The sequence below is a fragment of the Phyllostomus hastatus genome, unplaced genomic scaffold (assembly GCF_019186645.2).
Source record: "Phyllostomus hastatus isolate PE091 unplaced genomic scaffold, TTU_PhHast_1.1 phas_contig_34, whole genome shotgun sequence".
NCBI classification, from domain to species: domain Eukaryota; kingdom Metazoa; phylum Chordata; class Mammalia; order Chiroptera; family Phyllostomidae; genus Phyllostomus; species Phyllostomus hastatus.
The window spans coordinates 32,913,496-32,934,559 of NW_025333857.1; the positions used below are offsets into that span (position 1 = coordinate 32,913,496).

The following is a 21,064-nucleotide window of genomic DNA, read 5'->3' on the forward strand; positions in this document are numbered from 1 at the left end:
ATTTCAATTGAAAAACAAGAAAAAATAATATAAACAAAATCACCGCAACACTCACAGCAGAGGCTCACCATCATTACCTGCATTACCATCATTACCTGAGTGCCCTTCATGTATAGAGAAAATTTCCCAGGCAGTCCCAGAAACTGTATTTTCTTGACATGTCTACTTGAACTTGGAATAGGGTGGCTCAGAATGGTGAGGAATAAGCAAAAACCTGGCATAAAATGTAACTAATGTTAGGAAACTCACCTTATCTCCTTCTTCTACCTCACAGAGTTTCTCCTCAGTTGCAGGATTAAAGACAGGAAATTTCTTGCCACTCACGGAATTATGCCATTCATTGTTTATGAATATCTGTGGAGAGTAGGGAAACAGACATTTAAATATGCAGAAAATTTGAGAAATTTTTTTATAAAGGTTAAACTAAAGCATTGTAGAATGCCTAAGTGAGCCAGTTACAAACTTACTTTCCTGATGAACAACCCCTCAACCCCAAGATTTTTTTGTCTGTTGAAGACATTTTATACACACACACACACACACACACACACACACACACACTAAAATGAATACTTTTAAATTACACTAAGGTCATTTCAATACTGGAAAATACAGACTGGAGAAAACAATGCAGAAAAAGATGCTTTTATCTGAAATAATTATGAGTTTGAGGCAAGAGCAGAAGCTTCAGTGGGCTGGATCTTTATGAATCATTGTCTCTGTTTTCCACTTCAGATTCCGAAGATGCTCATTTTGGGCTCCTGATGATTTAGTGTCATAAGTGACTATTTCCTGATCCTTTATTTACTGCTTTAAAGGTAGTTTGGTTAGGGGTGGGGCTAAACAAAATTTTCTTAGAAAAAAATAGCCTGTCATTTTTCTCATTGACTTTTCAAAGACACAAGGGTTTAATTCTCTGTTTTAAAAGATTATCTAAAATGGATTTGCCCACAGATGAAATCAGGTACTAGATTTCTTAATGGTATCTATGAGAAAAAGGCAAGCATCTAAAAACACCAAGGGGGACCTGACTGACTGGTGGGGCTCAGTTGGTCGGATATCATTTGGCAAAGCAAAAAGTCCCTGCTTTGATTCCCTGCCAGGGCACATGCCTAGGATGCAAGTTCAGTCCCTGGTCAAAGCACATGTGAGAGGCAATGATCAATGCTTCTCTCTCACATCAGCACTTTTCTCCCTCTCTTTCTCCCTCCCTTCCCTTCCCTCAAATAAATAAATAAATAAATCACCAAGGGCTCTAGAAAATATGGAATTTTGTTCTGTATACACGATAAAAGAATACAAATATTTATATTTAAATATAAAATATTTTTAAATATTTAAAATTATATATCATTTTTAAATGAGTTTCAACTTCTAAAAAAGATTTTATTTATTTTTAGAGAGGGAAAGGGAGGGAGAAAGAGAGGGAGAAACAAAATCAATGTGTGGTTGCCTCTCCCACACCTCCTACTGGGGCCTGGCCTGCAACCCAGACCTGTGCCCTGACTGGGAATCAAACCTGTTACCCTTTGGTTCACTGGCCAGCACTCAATCCACTGAGCCACATTAACTAGGGATTAAGTTTCAACTTTTGCAGCTCTAAGTTTGCATTTCATTATGGTGCCTACTAGAGTTTTAATATCTCATTTACCTTTTACTAGAGTAAAAATATTTGATGAAGCCCAATTAGGAAGTACTCCTGTAATGATGGTTAAGTTATGCTCTGTTTTAGACAAAAGTTAGAATGTCTTCTCTCTCCCTTCATCCCATTATTTCCTGTTATTCTCCTTTTTCTTATTTATTATTGAAATAAAAAAGTAAGTTTTTATTTTTTTATAAAAAATAAATTTATTTTTATAACATAAGCTAGTTTATTTAATTTTAAATCACAGGTAGTCAATATATGTAGTTTTAAATGAAGAGTGACAAATACACTGAATTTATAATAGATATCTTAATTCTAACACCTCCTCTAACTTGATATTTAAAGATAAGCTATTAAGAGTTAGGAGTACAACCCTGAGAGGAAATGTATTTAAACATTGCCCACCAAGATTTAAATCAGTTGTTATTCTAAATAAAAATTGTTTAGCTATTAAAAATTTTCCAGTGGCAGATAACAAAATTACATACTTTTAGTTTAATGAATTATATTGTGTATATCTGAGTAAAAGCAGTCTTTTAAGTTATCCTATGATTTGCACTAACTTAGCTACTCTATTGTGCAATGTTTGTGACATAGCATAAAATCTGGTCAAATTAATAAAATGAAGATGATCATGTATCACTCACAGTTTAAGCATAATTAATTCTATAATCTGTGACTTACAAGAATATTTTGACAGCCTGTTCTCAAAAATATCTCCCTGGTCTTCTATACTTCTATTGTAAAATTTATTCGATTTCTTAAAAAGCCATTTTTAAATGCTTGCTTTCCTTCCTAAGCTGTGCTATAAGATAAGGTAAGGACTATGTTTCTGGCTTTTTGGTTCATCGTCAATGTTCATTCAACACACTCCCAGCCTTCAAGTGATTTTAACCTCGGTATTCTTGAATACATAACTTAAAATTGAATTGAAGAACCTACAATCCAGTAACTAGATATTACTAAGACCTATAATATTCTGCACATGGTTACAGAATAATGGTTGCATTATTTTGTAATTTGCTAAATAAATAAATAAATAAATAAGCAAACAAACAAACAAAGGGAAGGAGGAGCCTTATTTGCCTGTTCATATCAATACAATTATTCATAAGACAAAACAGTGTCAATCCATGTATTTGCAGGAGTTGAAGAGAATTGCTATGCTAGCCTGAAATTGACAGGAAAATGCTGTGAGCATGAACAGACAAGGGGGAGGGAGTGCGAAGCAGTTGGAATGAACAGACTTGATGTACAAAGATACATATAAGGAGGTTCAGAAAAGATAGAAGTATCAAGAAAATTCTTGTTTCTCTGATAGGGGAATGGAATACAGATGAGGACCTTAAAATTCCTAGAAGTCTTCATGAAGAAAACATTGGCATCTTAGTTCAATTGGAAGTAAAGTAAATTCAGATTAAAACACTGACTTGCCCAATGTCTTTTAGTGTGAATCAGCATTCTAGTTATCAAACATGACTTTTATAGAATCCTGTAATTACTCTTAAAGAGTGTTTTCTTTTACGCATCTCTAGCCTTTACCTTTGTATTCTTCTTTCCAAGGGGTGGCTGGGAAACACCTTAATCATTGTGCCCCAAATACAGTTCACTGTCATCTCTTGCTTTATGCTGCTCTTAACTCAAACTAAAGTTCTAAAACTTGCTCATGAACATTCCTTTCTCTCCACCTCTCTTTCACACACACACACACACACACACACACACACACCTTCCTTCTACCGTTAATGGGAAACACAACTCCTAGTCATCCTTTTGTATGACTTTGTTCTATAGTATCATAAAGAATCTCTCCTTGTTCTCCCTGCCGCCCACTTCTGGAAATTTAATTAACTGAAATTTAATTTTCACCATTACCGTAATCTTCCTAAGTCAACCCAGTTCAGATTTTGTTCCCTATAATGCGCTCCCATGTATACGGTGTACCCATGTTTTTGGGCCAAACTTTCAGAAAAAAAGTCTTTTGTTTTAACTTTTTGATTTGATTTTTATTGATTTATATTTAGAAACAAAACCAATGAACATATTCCAGGGTATTATTTTGCATACAGTTATCATTGTTGCTTTCTAGAGTTACTTAATGCATAGGTATAAATAAAAGAATTAAAAATATTTATATAGATACAGAGTTAGTACTACCCGTGTATAATGTGCATCCTTATTTTTTCCTTCAAAAATTTGGGCAAAATGTGCAATTATGCATGGCAAAATGCAGTGGGTGGTTCAGGTTACAAATCCTTAGCATAATAATAAGGTAGTTTATGATCTGGCTCTTCAAAACTTTTGTCCTATTATTTCCTCAGTTTACCTTTGTTTCAGCCTCATTCCACTGTCTCAATTGACCATCATGCCCTTCTGTTCACACCTGTTATTCATGCTGTTCCTCAGCCCGGAGTTTTACTATTTTCTTCTACTCATACCTCAAACTGTCCTGAAAATGTCATTAATTTCACTAGTTGGTCTAGTTTGATTTAACCTCTTTTTTTTCCACTTTCTAACATAGTAATTTAGTATCCTATGATTAAAGTACTCATTATGTTTTGTTTTGTATTAAAGTTAGAATTTATGTATCAATTCACCTAATTCCAAACAAAAAAACTAAAGACATCATGGGTTCGCCCTAGATTTTTTTAGCCAGTCTTGCAAAACTCACAATAGATTCACTCACAGATTTCTAATTCTACCTTCCTTCTGCCCTAAAGATATCATTATCTCTTTAGACTTTATAGCTTTTAAATTAAGAGAGCTTACCCTGACTGGTGTGGTCTAGTGGATTCAGGGCTGGCCTGAGACCAAAGGGTGACTGGTTTGATTCCTAGTCAAGGCACATGCCTGGGTTGCAGGCCAGGTCCCCACCAGAAGCAACCAATCTATGTATCTCTTGCACTTCCATATTTCTTTCCCTCTCTTTCTCCCTTCCTTCCCTGCTCTCTAAACATAAATAAATAAAATCTTAATAAAAATAGAGAGAGCTCAAATCTCACCCTGTCAGATATATATATACCCTAAATTCTACCCTTCTATGTATAATTCTGCCAAAAATTGAATAAAAACAAGATATAGAATTGATTATATTTTGTTAGGCTGTGGTGTGAGAACTTTCATATCATAACCTGTGGTCCCCAATTTAGAATTTTTGCAGCTTGAGCTCCAAAGCTGCTTGCAGAGCATAACTTTGCCCTTTTGGGCTCAGGAACTGCCTGCAGAGCCGGATCCCTTCCCCCTACCCCTGTACTGATTGTGCTGTTTGATAAATTGAACTCTTTGCTTCTTTGTTAAATAATACTCCCTGTACTGTAATTGTGTGATCAAAGACAGCCGTTTTGTTCTATAGGCCTGGGCTGAAACCAGGACTTGATAAATGCTTAATCATATATTACCCATTGTTCTCACCTTACAACTTCACTTGCTCCATCACTGAGTCAGCCAGCCATTGAAAGTCTAGTTACTCCCACCAATCAGAAAACATGTAATGTAAGTTTATGATCTTGTTTACCCCAGCAACCCATCTCTTTGATCACCAGCTCGGTGCAACTTTTGCCTTTATAAACTCTGCCCTAATCCTTCCCTTTTGGAATATACTCCCAGTTCATATTGAGGACTATGTTTTGCAGGTTGAAAATTGTTAACTGAATGAACTCTTTTTAAGTTTATTGAAAAAGATATCCCTAGATTTTTCTTTACAGCTGAAACTTTGCAGTTCTTATTTGAGTCCTCCCAGGTCTGTGATAATTTGAAGTTTCAAGTTCTCAATAATATACTCTTGGTGTATTAAAGCTTATTTTACTCCTTCCATATAATCTCTTTTGGTAAGAAAGAACCATTACAATATGTATTTACCATCTAGTTTCATGATCAGACTCTTGTCTAGGCTGTATATTAAACTCCTCTTTCAAACTAAAGCCAGGGAATGTTTTGTAAACGAGCAGTAACCTAAATCAAGACGGCAAGTTTATCTGGTAGCCTTCATTCAGGCTATTGATGAGACTGGTCAGAAATGATCCCAAGTTACTAGCAACTGCTCTGAATTATTCAGCTTTAACCTTTTTAGATAGAAGAATGCTGTGAACTCAACTTTTTAAAGAATTTATATTCACATAATCCAAATGGTCACTTTTTATCAGAAAAATATTTGTCAAATAATGAGTAAACACATCTCATTATTTGGAAGGTACTGTGGAAAATGAGAGATGAGTATGCTGTGACCCCTTCTCTCAAGGAGTTTATAATCTAAGAAGAGAGTGTATTTATATCAAGATCAGCCAGTAAAGAATTGAAGGTTGTAAAGTAAAATAACCAAAGCGGTGTGTTAGTTAATAAATTACAGAGCGGCAGTCAGGAAGAGAGGGGCCTGGGCTAGAAGGGTAGAACTGGATTGGTCGAAAAGGGAAAACTGTGAGCACAGGGAGGGAACACTACTGGGATATTTGTAACAAGGTCAAGACATCCTCCCCCAACAGAGAGTTCTAGTGCAAAAGAAGTCATAGATAAGTTCTGATGATGAAAATGAAGCCATTGTGTGGTGAATCTTGATCCCCAGAGTAAGAAATATTATAACAATGTACTGTAATAAAACTTATGTGAAAGTGTCATTGTTAAGTAAAATAAGCACTACTTGAACACAAGTACAGAGATCTCTTTAACGTTCGATCTGATAACCCAGTAGCTATGTAGTGACTAACTGGGAGGGAGTGTGTAGACTGTCGGGAAGCTAGGCAAAAGGGTGATTTGCAATCTGGGTGGTTCAGAGCAGGACAGCTACTGAGAATGCTCAAAATTTGAAACATACAAATTGTTTACTTCTGGAATTTTCCATTTGATACTTCTGGATGCAGTTGACCATGGGTAACTGAAACTGCAAAAAGCAAAACCATGGATAAGGGAAAGCTACTGGATATGAACAATGATAAGCTAACAACTGTTTATTATGATAATTATGAAATACATTTAGACCTGTTGAAATGCTCTATCATTCCCCTCCCTTTGGTCATTCTACATTTGCTGTTTGCCTTTATAAGTTCAGAGGAAATGAGATCAGGCTATGAAAGTAAGTAAAAATATATTCTTCGGTCCTATTTAACCATTACATTAGCTATATCCTAGTTATGAATTTCGAACTCAGAGTAATTGTGAATAATGTATATAAATGCAGCAGACCTCAATGTGAAGTTCACAATATTGATTGGAAATTATAGACGTCCATGCATCCTCTTGGACTTCAACTGCTTCTAATATGGGGAAACAATCAATGGCAATGTTGAGACAACTTAAAGATTGATTTTACTCTTTAAATTTTTGATTTCAGATTTTAAGGGGTGCATAATATGACCTTTGATTAAACCAAAAATGTGGCTCTTTTCTAAATGCATTTTAATGTCCAAGTCATTAAAAAAAGTCTTTCTGACTAAAAGTTGTTATGTCTTAATGTGTTTGCTATTAAGTTACAATTCTAAATTAATAAGCCCTTTTCTCAGAATATTTTTTGTTTGGATCAGCTAAATTTGATTAACAGGCAAAGTAAAACCTATTAGTTTTAGCTGTTGATATAAGATTTTAAAACCTGTCGGCTTAAAGGGGAGAGAGCCTCTGATTCCCTCCAACAGATATTCAGGGTACCCTGTATTCACATTATTTACATTATCTCTGTATTTTTTCCATTGATTTTTTGGGGGTGCCACTGCTTAATAATATTCTGTAGGTTTTTAGTGTGCCATTCTATAATTCACCATCTGTATATTGTATTGTGTGTTCACCATCCCAAGTCTCCTTCCATCATCATTTATCATTGCCTGCCCCTGCCCCTCCCCCCACACACACCTCTTTCCCTCTAGTAATCACCATAATGTTGTCTGTGTCTATGAGGGCTTTCTTCTTAATCCCTTCACCCTTTTCATTGAGCCCCTCAAGTCACATTATCTCTGAATGCAAGGGGTTTGAACTGGGCCAGTGGCTCTAGATCCTGTAAGGGAAACCAGTGCTTTCTTGGTGGCAGAGAGATGTGACAGATCACATTTTAGATACATAAAGTTTTTGTTTGCTTGTTTGTTTGTTTGTTTGTTTGAAGATATGCCAAGGGTGAGAAAAATGACATGATTTCCCTATTTTTGTCACCGGTGGGAATTTCCAAACCTGAGAGCCCTGGCCACAGCATGTCCAGTGATGTGTGTTGTTGTAAATGTACAGGAAGTGATGGGTGGCATAAATGTGTAAACCTTTTCTCAGAGGCTTTAGGCAGGGGGAAAAAAACTTTGAAAGAGGGGCAGAACAAATAAGACATGGGTTGAATAAGAGACGGAACAAAAGTCAGGTAGGGATGTTAAACATTTGAAAGAATCAAAGTTAGATCTCTGGCAACTACTTTCAACCTAAACACCAAGGCAGCAAAGCAAAATGTTGAGACTCAGAGTACAAAAAAAAATCGAAAAGGAAATTAAGGAGGAAATAACAGATGGGAGGGAAATATTAAACTGCAGTAAAAAGAATGAAAACAAATAGAGAAAGTGACCAAGACAAAAGAGAAATACAATTTCCCTTTCATTCCTGTTTTATATTATTGTCTGACTCCAATGGCATGAGTGTGTATTCTTTCTTTCTTGTTGTTTGAAAAACCTTTAAAGCCTTTTCAGCTCAGGGATAGAGAAAAGCATTTCTATTTTAAGCCACATCTTCTCTATGTCCCACAGATGAAAAAATCATTTGTCTACAATTTCCGTACATCATATGTACCCTGTATTAAAGAGGTAAGGGATAGAAGCACCAGAAAGTTCTGTACATATCTAATACTTAACAATATTAACATCTAATAATACAATACTTACATGTAAGTCTTCTTCCTTCTAAAGTGCAAAATGTAGAGCCTAGTTCCATTGTTTATTATTTGTATTCCTTTGACTTATAAGAAACGGGAGAGCAGTGCAAAGAGAAAGATCATGGGACCTCGGGCGGGAGGTACAGTAGTCACACCTCGGTACTCGTCGGTTTCAGAACTCATCAAACCCTGTACTCATCTCACTTGGATGAAGAAAATCATGTGTCAGCACTCAGGGCTTGTTCGGGACTCATTTCACAATGATGTCCCGCAAAAGAAAATGCTTCATCACTGGACACTCTTGGTTCGGCACTTGTCACGTGTTCCCGACGAGTTAACGATGAGTACCGAGGTACCACTGTAGTTTGTTCAGGCAGGTTTAAGATCTGCACATTGGTGCAGATTCCTAGCTAACAAATTTCCTTTTACAATTCCAACATTACAATAAAGGTATCAGGTAGACGTATTATAAGATAAAAATATCAAATATTAGCAACACTTTACATCTCTTTGCCTCTATTTGTGGGGGCTTCTGATACCCACACACATGCACACACACCTGTCCCTCATGTACATACTCAGAATATATCCGTGTGATAGAATCAAGGTTTATGTAAGCATTTACTTTCCTAGTATGCTTATTAGTAGTGGACTTTAATTAAATGTTGAATAATAAAGCAATTATTGCTCATGTTCTTTTGAACTTAGCTCTGTCTCTGTTGCCATGATATCTGGTACATGTGTAATACATCTGGCCACAATTACAATAGCATCATGTAAACCCAAATGACCATCACCATCACCCAAAGCCAGGTAATTGCTATTTAGAGACAATTGTATCATCATTTTACCAATACCTGTATTCCCATGAGGTTTCTTTTATGCTGGTATGTATTATATCAGCCCATACGTGACCCATGCCACTTCAGGATGCTTCTTTAACTGTGTTGCTCTTCAAATGAGTTGTCCCTTGTACTCTTTAAGAGGTTTTTGTTTGTGTGTTTGTTTTCATTCAGCACCCTCATTCTAGCAAGTAGTAAACAAGTTTATTAGGTAAAGTCCAGTTCAAAGAAGCCTTTTGAACATTTGTGGTGCTGAGAGCCCTTATGAAATGAGGATACTACCCTCTCTCAGGGTATGTGTGATTTTCTTCAGTATTTTTGTTGAACAGATTTCTTGAAACCAGACAGGTGCCAGACTATGAAACAATTTGCCAGGATTGCATTCCTAAGAGATGAGCTAAAATATTGCATTCATGAATGTTTATCCCCCAGAAGCAAAATTAACGTGAAGTTCTGTCACTGGTTTGTGGCCATAATCTAATTCTTGTCAATTTCAGACACTTTTTGAAGGGGAAGATGCGCGTTTCTGACGTGTGTGAGTATAAGTTGCTGGCAGAAATAGGAAGTCACTTCCCTAAGGAACCAGATGGTGGTCACTGCGGTAAGAGTTATAAGGTTGACACTTCAACAGCATCACCAAAACCAGGACATCTGTGATAAATGCTGAATCTCACATCTTGCCTCAGGCCTACAGAATCAATCTGCATTTCAACAAGGGCCCTAGGTGATTCACCAGCACATTCAAATACAAGAAGTACTACTCTAGAGTAAATTCTCTCTATTGATCCACCTGTTTGGGGATCTAATGTCCAAATCACCCCTCTCCCTCCATCAACCAAATTTCAGTTCTCTATGTCAGAGTAAAGAAAGCACTTATTAGAGACAATGCAGTGAGACTCAAGTAATACTGTTTTTAGTGTTTAGGGGGGAAAAATCATGTAGAAAAGTAACAGATCAAAACGAGAAAATTCAGAATCCAGTTTATTCTGTTATTGTGTCTTAAGAGCTATGTGACCTTCAGCAAGTCACTTAAGCTCTCTGAACTTGCATACCTAAGCTTTAAAATGGGAAACTAGTAACATCTTCCCTAGTTCCATTCCAGTGATTAATTATGAACTCCAAATAAGATCAATAGAAAAAAGCAGTTTTGAACTGTGACTAGCAGTTCAAGTATTCATTCCATTTACACTGGAAACAATCAGTTTTAGAACTCTAGAACTCATTTGGGAAGAAGAGGGTTAGCAGGAGCCTAAACCAAATCGTTAATAAGTGCTGAACACTTTCCACAAATTACCCACCTTAATTCTCACAACCACTTTCCAAGGTAGTCATTCTTATTCCCAATGTACAGACAGGCCAACTGAAACTCAAGATTAGAAGCCTGGCCAAGTTCATACCATTAACTAAGTGGAAGAGCTGGAAATCGAAGCTGGGTTTATCTTGTTAAGCCACTACACCTTGCAGTCATCCAGCTATTTATTCGACTGCTTCCAAGTTAAAAGCAAACAAATATTACTTCTGTCAGAAGCTAGTTAAAAGGAGTTCCCAAATGAAAAAAGGGTCACTGCACAATCAGCTTTGTCTTTAATATAAGTCCTGTCCTGTTTTAAGCATCATCCCCCCTCCCAGTGGTTTCCCTTAAATAAAATCTATCAGGTAATCTGTCATAGCCTCTCTCTCTGGTCCCATTTCACCCATTCTCTCCCTTCATCATTTTGCTCCAGCCACATTAGGCTTTTGATAGTATTTTGAACACACCAAGCTCTTCTTCACAGGGTCTTTGCCTGTGCTGTTAGCTCTGGATCTTTGTTCTTTCCCACTCTCCACGGTCACCTTATGCTCTGCTCACCTTAACTGTCCCCCGCTTTGAAAAACCTTCCTTTAAAAGACCTTCCCTAAAATCTCCTCAAAAGGAAGATCTTCCCTTCATATTTTCTCAGCTTCCTGTTTTCTTCTTTGTACCACTTATCGTATTTGTGATTAAAGTATTCACTTGTTTATTTTCTTCCCCATACCACCCCTTATACCCTCCAAGAACATAAGCCCCGTGAGGCAAGAATCATATCGGTCCCCCTGTACTATACGACCTAGCACAGAGCAGTTGTTCAATGACATTAAGTAAGGAAAGAGAAAATGGGAGAAATGAATGGAGAGGATGGTGTATTTAAAAATGCATGTGGCTTGAATTTGTTTGTTGTGAGAATTTAGAAGGAGATAATAGTGCCTAACACATAATATCCAATATTCATAACTTTACCAAAAATACATCTTTTGGATGAAAACTCCAGTTTCAAAAACTTCAAATGGACCTTCTTTATTCAGCAAATTTTGGGAAAAGAAAGCTCCGTCTTTTCTTTCTTTCTCCTGGGGGCCTGAGAACAGCTGAGCAGCAACTGGAGGGGCTCACAGTCATGTTCCCTTCAGTAGTCAGGAATGGACACACAATGTCAGCTCAGAGTAAAGAACAGGACAGAATGCCAACCACTTTCTGCCTCAAAGCAATGATACTGATCTTAGAGAAGTCACTCGGTGTGAGTGCTCAGACTCAGCTTTTTCAAAGTCCGGTTCTGTCACTTACTGGCTGTGTGGCTTCAGGCGAGTGATTTAGCGACTTGATCGGCCTTCTCCTCTACAGAACAGGAATATTGACCTCCTCAGAGGGTTATTATGAGGAGTGAATAAATCATTATAAAGAACTTAAAACAGTATTGGCACAGAGTAAGCATGATGAATTTTAGCTAGAACTATTTCCTGTGTTGTGTGTGTGTGCATGCATGCTTGCATGCCTATTGTGTATGTGTGTATGGAATGTCATTAGTGGATGAAGATCTTTCTAGCATGAGCAAATTATTACTTAATAAGTTAAATTTAAGACTTCAGTTTAAAAATTTTGAATCCTATCTGAGCAAGCTTGTCTTCTTGAATTTCCTATGTCTTTTTTTTAGTTTTTTTTTAAATCAGTGTTGTGAAAGGAAAATGGAAAACAAAATTACCAAATTCTGTAAGAGAAAATTCCCAACCCCTGAAATCCTGCATAAACCCTTGGAACTTCGCTCCAATGCGATCCTTGTCAGGTGGGGCATGACTGTGCGAGAAAGAATGACAAAGAGAGTAAAAGAGAATGAGAAGCAGTTTTAGAAAAGGCTGAGTAAAAGAAGATTCTGGAAAACTGGAAACAATCAGAAAAATAAATAGGTCTAGGATAGCTAATGTTAATCAGTTATTTCCCGAGTGTCAGGTACTATTTCAAGTGCTTTATATGCATTAAACTCATTTAATGCTTTCATCTACCTTAGGAAATGGATACCTTTATTATTCTCATTTTACACATAAAGAAACCAAGGCAGAGAGAGGTAATATAGTTTGTCCAATGATCACATAACTTTCAAAGAAGCTCTTCATTTAAAGGCTCAATAAAACGGATGAGCTGGTAGATGTATGATTCATTTAGAGTTGGAAAGGGGACAAACGAGGCCAGAGGTGGGATCCGAGTTTATGTGGAATTATAATGATGTTATTGAGGTTTTAAATTCTAAAAACCTTTGTATCATTTTAGAAAGTAATTCTTAACTCTGATCTCTGTTTTACCCACCCCAACAAAAAAACTAATCAGACTGTGCTAGAGAATAAGTCATGAAAAATAAGCAACAATGACTTCTTTTTTTTGGTGAAAAACAGTCTCAAGCTTTGAGAGTATGCAGTTCTACCATCATTGTAATAACTTTTTGTTACTCAACCCTGCTTGTCTCTTCCCTTCACCTTGCCCCAAGGACCAATGTACTTCTAGTGATGATAAAGAAGGTCATTAACATAGTAAGAGAAAAATCATGCAGAGGTTAGGGGCTAGCCATAGAAGGCAATTCCTCAGACACTATAAAACCTTTGTTTATGTGGTTTGCAACCAGGAAAATGTTAATTAAACCATCATTTTCCAACTCCTCTTGCAAGTGCAAATCCAATACAATTCTTCAGTGGGGCACAGTAAAAAAAACGCATAGGCATTTGAAAAAGCTCACCCATTTAGATTTAATTACATACATAACTGGTGTCCTTCCAAGTGTGAAAATGCTGTAACCAGTAAGTCAGACAATAAAATGCTATCTGAGCAGAACAGATTTATAGAGAAGATGTGTTAGCAATCAAAATTCCCTGACTTGCATTGGGTATTTTTACCCAGAAAAGTTTTTAAATGCAAGAGCAAATCCTGCTCTTTGAATCTCGCCTTCTTTTGAACTCTTAGGTCAGTCATGTTTCCTAAAAGGGTGTTCTTGTGTAATGACTTTGAAGAGAACAAGAGGTTTCCATCTTAAAAATTTCTCTCTGTATTAAAGGATCACTTGATCTGTGTCTGCATGTTAGATTTTAACGACCATCTCAGTTGTCTAGCACTGTCTCTTACATGCTTAGTTAATAACTACTAAATGAAGCTTAATTAAGTTGAAAGAGTATATCACATTAAAGCTTCCTTGAGGTGCACATAGGAGGAGACTACAAATTTCTGCAAAGCCTAATTTTTAAAAATGTGACATTCAGACTACCAAATATCTTCCCAGTTAGTAGCCTTGGGGAAAAAAAAGGTTCTTTATAAAAATAGTAGTGGGATAATTCAGTCATTGCCAAGGATTTTGGTCTTTATGAAACACATTTTTCAATGTGCCTTGGATTGAAATTTCCTGTGATTGACCAACTCGAAGTAAGAAAGTTGGGCAGGTTGGAGTCTTGAGTCTTGTTATCTTTTGGGCACACCTTTGCCAAGTGGAATTGTTGGAGTGTATGGACTCACCACATTTTTAATGCTCCAATTTGGAATAAAATTCAATGAAAAAAATTTTCCCTTTTCAATAAAACCTTGTGAAAATAAAACATTAAGACACTTCATGGCTGCTGGTCAACCATGTTAAAGGCACAATCTGATCTCTGCAGACACTTTCCTAAGGAAAAGAGCCAGCCAGCTGAGCAACTTCCTCATTTTTTTGCACATATGAAAATGAGAGTATAACTGAACTTCAGATTACAAAACCTTCCATGGTTACAAGTAAGGAAATAAAAAATAAATAAATAATAATGAGGCTTTCACTTTATCATTAAATTATAATGTTCTTGATTTTTTTCATTGACTGATTCAGAAAGCAAAATGGCTTTTCCTGAGTTGAAATAGTTCCTTTCTCACCTTCCTTTCTCCATCACAACATAAAGCTAACTTTAAGTAATTTTGGCTAGACTAGCATTAATTTTTTTGTTCCTTTTATTTGTTTGGGAGTTCTAGGCTCTGAAAGGAAAGCTGGCATATAGCAGTGTGAAATAAGGAAAGCTTATTGAACGACTCAAACAAGATCCATTCCCTCATTCTCCCGAGCTGTGGATTTTTGAGTCGGGATCTGGCTTGTGCTCTTGTTTCTCTCTATTTTTATCAGTTAATAATTACACATCTGCTCCAATGGCAACAACTTTTGCTGAAGAAATAAATAAGAATTCCTCTTTCCCAAAACATGCTGAATAAGGCAAGTCCATTTAAAGTTTTTGAAACAGGAGCTTTTATTCAATACTTAGACTTAGGTCCTTTGATTTTGACACTCATTAAACATATAAAAAGATCGTGTTACTTCAGCATGCTGTTTCTTCTTTCTTTCTCTTTAAAGAACATCATCTCCCACTTGTTTGGCTCTTTCCCGCTTCTCTAGCAAGAATTTACTCTCGTATCACACATGCTGGGCTATGCTGAAGTTAATAGAACTGCTTAGTAAAATCCAGTGAATCTCAACACAAGAACATTTCACACAGAAGAGAATGCTTTTCACTTAAACATACTTTTAAGAAATAAATTTATGAAAAATTGCCCAATGTGAGATAGAATTCATCATTTGGTCAAGACACTAAACTTAGAACTGCATTTTACAAGCCTCTTATTTTTGTACTTGCAAAGGGTTCTTTACACAAGTTTACTTAAATTGACATTTTATGCTTTAAATAAATGTAGTTTTTATAAACCTGGCACAATGCAGCAAATATAAATTGTACTAACCTTAGTATATTGAAACTTCAAGTTGGTGAGTGGGACAGGTAAGTCTGACATGCCTGAGGACGACATTTCTGGTTCAGCTCCTGAAATACAGGTGACAGGCTGAGCGATTTAGTTCTGACAGAGCACTTGGCTTTATTTGTTCCTTTTTATCTGCAAGGGCTAAGGTTTATTTGCATACTGGGATATGATTGGATGAACAAACTCCAAGCAAAAAGAAAATGACACTACTTATTTGTAACACGTAGTGCAGGAAGCCCTTGACTTTAAAGTTAAATCCTTAAGAAACCAGTGCTCCAATATCGAAGCAGCATCTGGAGACAGGGCACTATTTGCAGACGAATTAATTTACAAAGTTGAAACCTGTGATAAGGGTTTGCAGCGCAGCTGTTCTGGCCACTAAGGCCAGTTATTATTTATCTGGCTTCTCATGCTTTTTATGCTCTTGTGAAACTTTCTGTTCTCTGACAGACTGGGAATCAGAGAATCTGAGCATTGCGAGTCTAAATGGGCACTTGTTCTCAGTATAAGGTGGTGTGGAGAGGACCCTGGCCAGGTATCTTCAGGTCAATGCTGTCAGAGGGAAATGGTGACATTTGGAAAAGAAAGGCCCTCTACCCCAAGTCAGCTTTAAAAAATCATAGCAATCGAGTGTATTTTAAGTGCTGGGTAAGTAGACCTACTGTCATTTCTGAAGCTCTAAATAATCTTTATAAATGGGAAGAGAAAATTCAGCAGGAGTTTTCAGGAACTCTGTGTGCACTGTCATGCGTGGTCACCACAGTAGCAGTGTGACAATAACTAGTGTTTGTTAAAACTCATTTAAAATGAAAGTAACCTCTGGTTTTGGAAGTTGGATATATTTATCATTAACATGGCAATTGTTCAAAGTGAATTTTAAGAGGACTCTCAAAGTAACTCAAGTTCTTCAAATTAAATTAATATTTCAAGCTGGGAACATTAAAATAAAACAAATTTTAACTGCACTGCTCCCACATTAAGTACAATACTTCATTGTACTTGAAGTACATTGAAGATCTAGCAAAAGTGACACTAGGAACATATAGGAAACTTTGGATGCTTTTAATTCTCATTACTAAGAATTAAGAACAGTTTTTTCCCCCAGTGATTCAGGGAGGGAAACCTGAAGATTCATTGAATAGTTATGCCAGACCAGGTCCTGGAGCCTTGCTTTCTCTTTCCATTCTTATTTGGTTCCCCATTTTACAGTTACAGGGAGGGTAAGTGGCTTGCTTATGATCACAGATCAGGCATGTGCAAGATAGAAATTGCATTTCCCAGAAAATTGGCTGTTTTAGTTCTCAAACAGAATATTCACTCTCACAGGTGCTTAAACTTTGCCTTTAAGTCATCTAAAGACAGGGATGGGTCAGTAAAGTTTTTCTGCTAAGGAACAGATAATATCTTTTGCTTTCTAGGCCTGATGGTTTGTGTTGTAACTTACTTTGACTCTGCATGAAAGAAACTATAGACAATAGATACATTAATGGCTAGAAGTGTTTTCCAATACAATTTCATTTACAAAACAGGAGGCAGGCCAGATTGGTTCATGGTCCAGTCCCCTAGATACTAAAGCAACTATCCCCAAGGTCCTTACCTCCCTTGTGCCTCGTGCTTGAAGACCAGATAGAAACTTCTGTGTCATTTCAGCCTCTGTCTCTGTCTCTGTCTCTGTCTGTCTCTGTTTCTTTCTCTCTCCCCGCCTCCCTCCATTGCTCAATTTCCCTTTTTTCCCTTCTCTCTCTCTGTCTTTGGAAAATTGAATTGTTTTCTCTTTTAAAAATGTGTTTTGAGTTAAATGCACAATTACACAACAGCTGTTACATAACTCGTGGGTTGGTGCTCCAGCCGTGCCCAGACAGCTGTGTTTTGCTGCTTTCTTCTGCTCGCAGCGCAACAGTTGTTTGTGGATTCAAACCCTGGTTTATTTGATGCCCAGGCAGTGAAAGCTCAAAGCTTTATTCCACACTTGGCATGTCATCTCACTACTCATATGCTCATCCTTGATCATTTTTTATTGAATAATTACATAAGAAGAGGTCCTTTTATACCAGACATTACTGAATGTAGGTAAAAGGAGCAGCTTTGGGAACAGGTTACCACACCTGCCCTTTTAATTTTAACAAATATTTACTAAGTGTAATTTATGGGTAACCCATTGTGATTAGAGTATCAGGAACTCTTTAACCTTAATCTTACTTGAAGGGCAGATCTTTGCTGCCCAAAACTCACAGGGCCTAAGATCTCTGTGTTTGAGGTACGCTTTGTCCTGCCCCTAGAAGTTGTCTTGAAGAATAGTATACTCCTGGGACTGGCTGCATGGATAAAAGGCTTTATCCGACCTCTTCACTCCCTTTCAGAAGGAAAACGGCTTTGGTGGAGCACAGGGCCTAAGGAGGCACACCTCAAGGCTGGACCCAGGCTTGTGTATTTTGACTGTATGCCAGGACTATGCAGTAGAGGAGGGCCTGGGACGTTAACCTGGAGCTAATAGATAAAAGATGTTTAACCTTCCTTTCCTTCTGGGGAAGTGGAAGCATAGTTTATTTTTCCCTTGTCTCTGACTGCTAGTGCTTTTTGAAAACTGTCCTTATACCAAGAAACGTAGAGTCCGTGACTTCAAGCGCTGCTGAAACTACTGTATGATCTCATGATGCATCTCCCCAGAACTCCGCTTGTGTCTCATTCACTGAAAAGACAGTGGAGACTAATTTCTCCCACCTGTATGACTAACTGAAACAAAAACACACAAATTTGTTAATAAACTTGTGTGGTGAAATAAAAAGAGCTTCTTTTCACGTTTTCTATTTCAAAATTCAGGATCAATTTGTTGGAGCTAAACCTCTTGTGCTCAGTGACATTACCCTCCCCAGCTCTTCAATGTTTGCTGCAAGCAGGCCTGGGTAAGTCTGCAGGGTGGGTAACCCAGCCATGTGTACATCCTTTTTCTTTCAATCACAGCAATTTCAGCAGACACCGCATTGTTTGTATGCCTGCTCAGGTTTTAATAATTTGGAAATTGTGGATCTTGTGTGCAGTGAGAGGCTCTGCGGTTGGTCGGCAAGCTGGTGTTACAAACGGAGGTGAAAGGCAGCGTTGGGGTTTGTGAACACCTGTGTCTGTGGGCTAATTTCTGTTCATCTGCCCTTCTTTTCCACTTAGCAGTATTTCCTCACCTCTGTTTTCTCCTGCTTCTCATGTATCTTATCATTGTTTTCTCTTTGTCTTTCATTATTTAGTTATGGCAGATGCCCCTCCAGTCTGATACAATTAGGGCACTAATTAGTGAGGTTGCTAAAGACACAGTAGCTTACTAGTATCTTTAGTTTAAAGACATTTTTTGCTAAAATGTATGGGCCAAAGCCATTTCTCAGAACTGATCTGCTGCTGGAGATTGAAATAACCTTGCATAAATAGTGTTCACAATGTGTCTCCTTGAGGTGGAGGGAGAAATTAAAGATACCAAAAGCATCTTTGAGACAGTCTGAATGTAGACTATTTCAAGGTTTTTATAATTTTCCCCATAGTCTCTAATAATTGTTTCATGCACAGATTACACAGCAATGTGCTTAGCAACTTGATGAGATCGAGTGTTTACATAGTACTCAGTTTAGTTTGTACGGAAATAACTCTCCTTTTCCTCCTAATAAATCTACAGTTTAGATAGCATTAAATCAATCATGGCATTGAAATACTAGGTTCCTGTGAATGATCAAGGTTTGGGGCAAAGAGACCTGACTATTGTAAGCAGAGGAAACTCTCCTAAGCTGAGCCATAGATATGAGTATCAGCACTGATGTTTTATGGCTTTTTATTAATTTTTATTTTGAAAAAATTTAAAAGTTAAATATACCATATTTAGAAAACTGCATAAATCTAAGTACTCATGCAATGAACAAAAGAAAATAGCCGTCCCCTGCCTAAAGAATATCAGCACCTCACACCCATTGTGTATGTCCTCCCCATCACTGTGACATAAGCAAATCATACAATCAGAATATTTTGACAAAGGAATTCAGAGGCACAAGTTCATCTAGCAAGGGAGTTGAATTGTGGTTGAAGGTAAAGAAAGTTACACAGAGAGTTCTCCCCAATCAAATACACCCCAACAAACATAAGTAATAAGTGCAAAGTTAAGTCGCAATGAGTCAGCATTTTTATGAGCAGTGGGGTACTGTTTCATCCCAATCTCAGTCCACGTTAGAGGGCAGAGAAATGACCTTTATCCTACAGGGTTGATCAGACCTTAATTGCCCTTGACGGATTGTATCAAAATATCATAAATGTTCAAACCCTTAATCCAGTTATTCTACTTTTAGAAACTGATGTTAAAGAAACAATCAAATATATATGTTATGAACAAGTATCTTTAATATGTTATTTATGGAACAGAAATAAATGGTTGGATAAATCGTGATTTAGTAAAAAAAAAAATGTGAACACATACTTAAGGAAGGACCTGGTAAACCACTGTGATATATTGTCAATTTTTTAAAAAAGCAGCTTATAAAACTGTGTGTAGGCATGCTAATAAATTCTGCTTCACTCTTCCTATTTGGCCAAAATCTGCCATTTGGCTTTGACCTCAGTCTTAGCATTTAGAAAGTGAAATAACTGAATTTTGACTTCAGTATCGTTTCTGGCATACTGAATTTCATATGATCAAAATTCATGTGATAACCACAATCACACATTTTTATAAATATGTTTATTGGGTTTAGAGAGAAAGGAAGGGGGCAGGAGATGAGAGAGAGAAAGAGAGAGAGACATTGATGTGAGAGAGAAACTTTAATTGGTTGTCTCCCACATGCACTTCATCAACCAGTAATCAAAACTGCACCCTAGGTGTGTGCCCTGACTGGGAATGGGCCTTCCAACCTTTTGGTGCACGAGAGAGAGGGCACTCCAACCAACTGAGCCATGACAGCCAAGGCATCTCAATGATATTTTACTAATTTCCCCAGGCTGAATAATGGCCACCAAAGATGTCCCTGGAAACTGCATGTTACTTTATATGGCAAAGGAAGGTTTGCAGCTGTGATTAAATTCAGGATTTAGAGATGAGAGATTATCTCCGATCAGTGGTTTTCAACCTTTTTCATCTCACGGCACATATAAACAAATGACTAAAATTCTGTGGCACGACCAAAAATATATATTTTTTGCTGGTCTGGAAAAAATAGGTATAATTTTGATTCATTCATGCAGGACAGCTATTGTATTGGCTGTTGTCATTTTTTAAAAATTTGACTATTGCTTCTCAACCTTTTGGCTAATATTATGTGTATTTGACAATCTAAGGAAAAAAGTGTCAGTGTCCCTGACTAAATGGTCAGGTATTGCATGTTTTAAAAATTCTTGCAATTCATTGGTTAAAAATCACTTTCCTAGATTATCAGGGTGGGCCTTCAATGCAATTATCAGTGTCCCCATTAGAGGTAAGCAAAGGAGATTTGACTACGCAGAAGCAGAAAAAAAAAAATGAGAACACTGAAGCTGCTAGTTTTGACCATGATGGTAGGGGCCTGGAGCCAAGGAATGCAAGAAATACAGCTTTAAAAGTTGGAGAGTATAAGGAAATGGGTTCTTTCGTAGGGCTTCTGGAGGGAGCAGGTCCTGCCCATCCCTTTGATATTGGCCAGTGAAACTGACTTCAGACCTCTGCACAGGTTGATAGTTACAAACTAGTCAATGGAGAGGTAGAGTATAGT

At 37.2% G+C, this 21,064-nt stretch overlaps 1 protein-coding gene across 1 annotated transcript in view; it reads right to left on the reverse strand.

Annotated features, from left to right (window-relative positions):
- The window catches only part of ALDH1A1 (aldehyde dehydrogenase 1 family member A1), a 54,169-nt gene extending 38,708 nt beyond the window's left edge, over positions 1–15,461 (reverse strand). The window contains exons 1-2 of the mRNA XM_045840867.1: positions 15,336–15,461; positions 250–354 (exon numbers count right to left, since the gene is read on the reverse strand). Of these exons, the coding sequence (XP_045696823.1) occupies positions 250–354; positions 15,336–15,401 (171 nt within the window). The 5' untranslated portion in view covers positions 15,402–15,461. The remainder of the gene's footprint in view (positions 1–249; positions 355–15,335) is intronic.
- Positions 15,462–21,064: the final 5,603 nt, after the last annotated feature.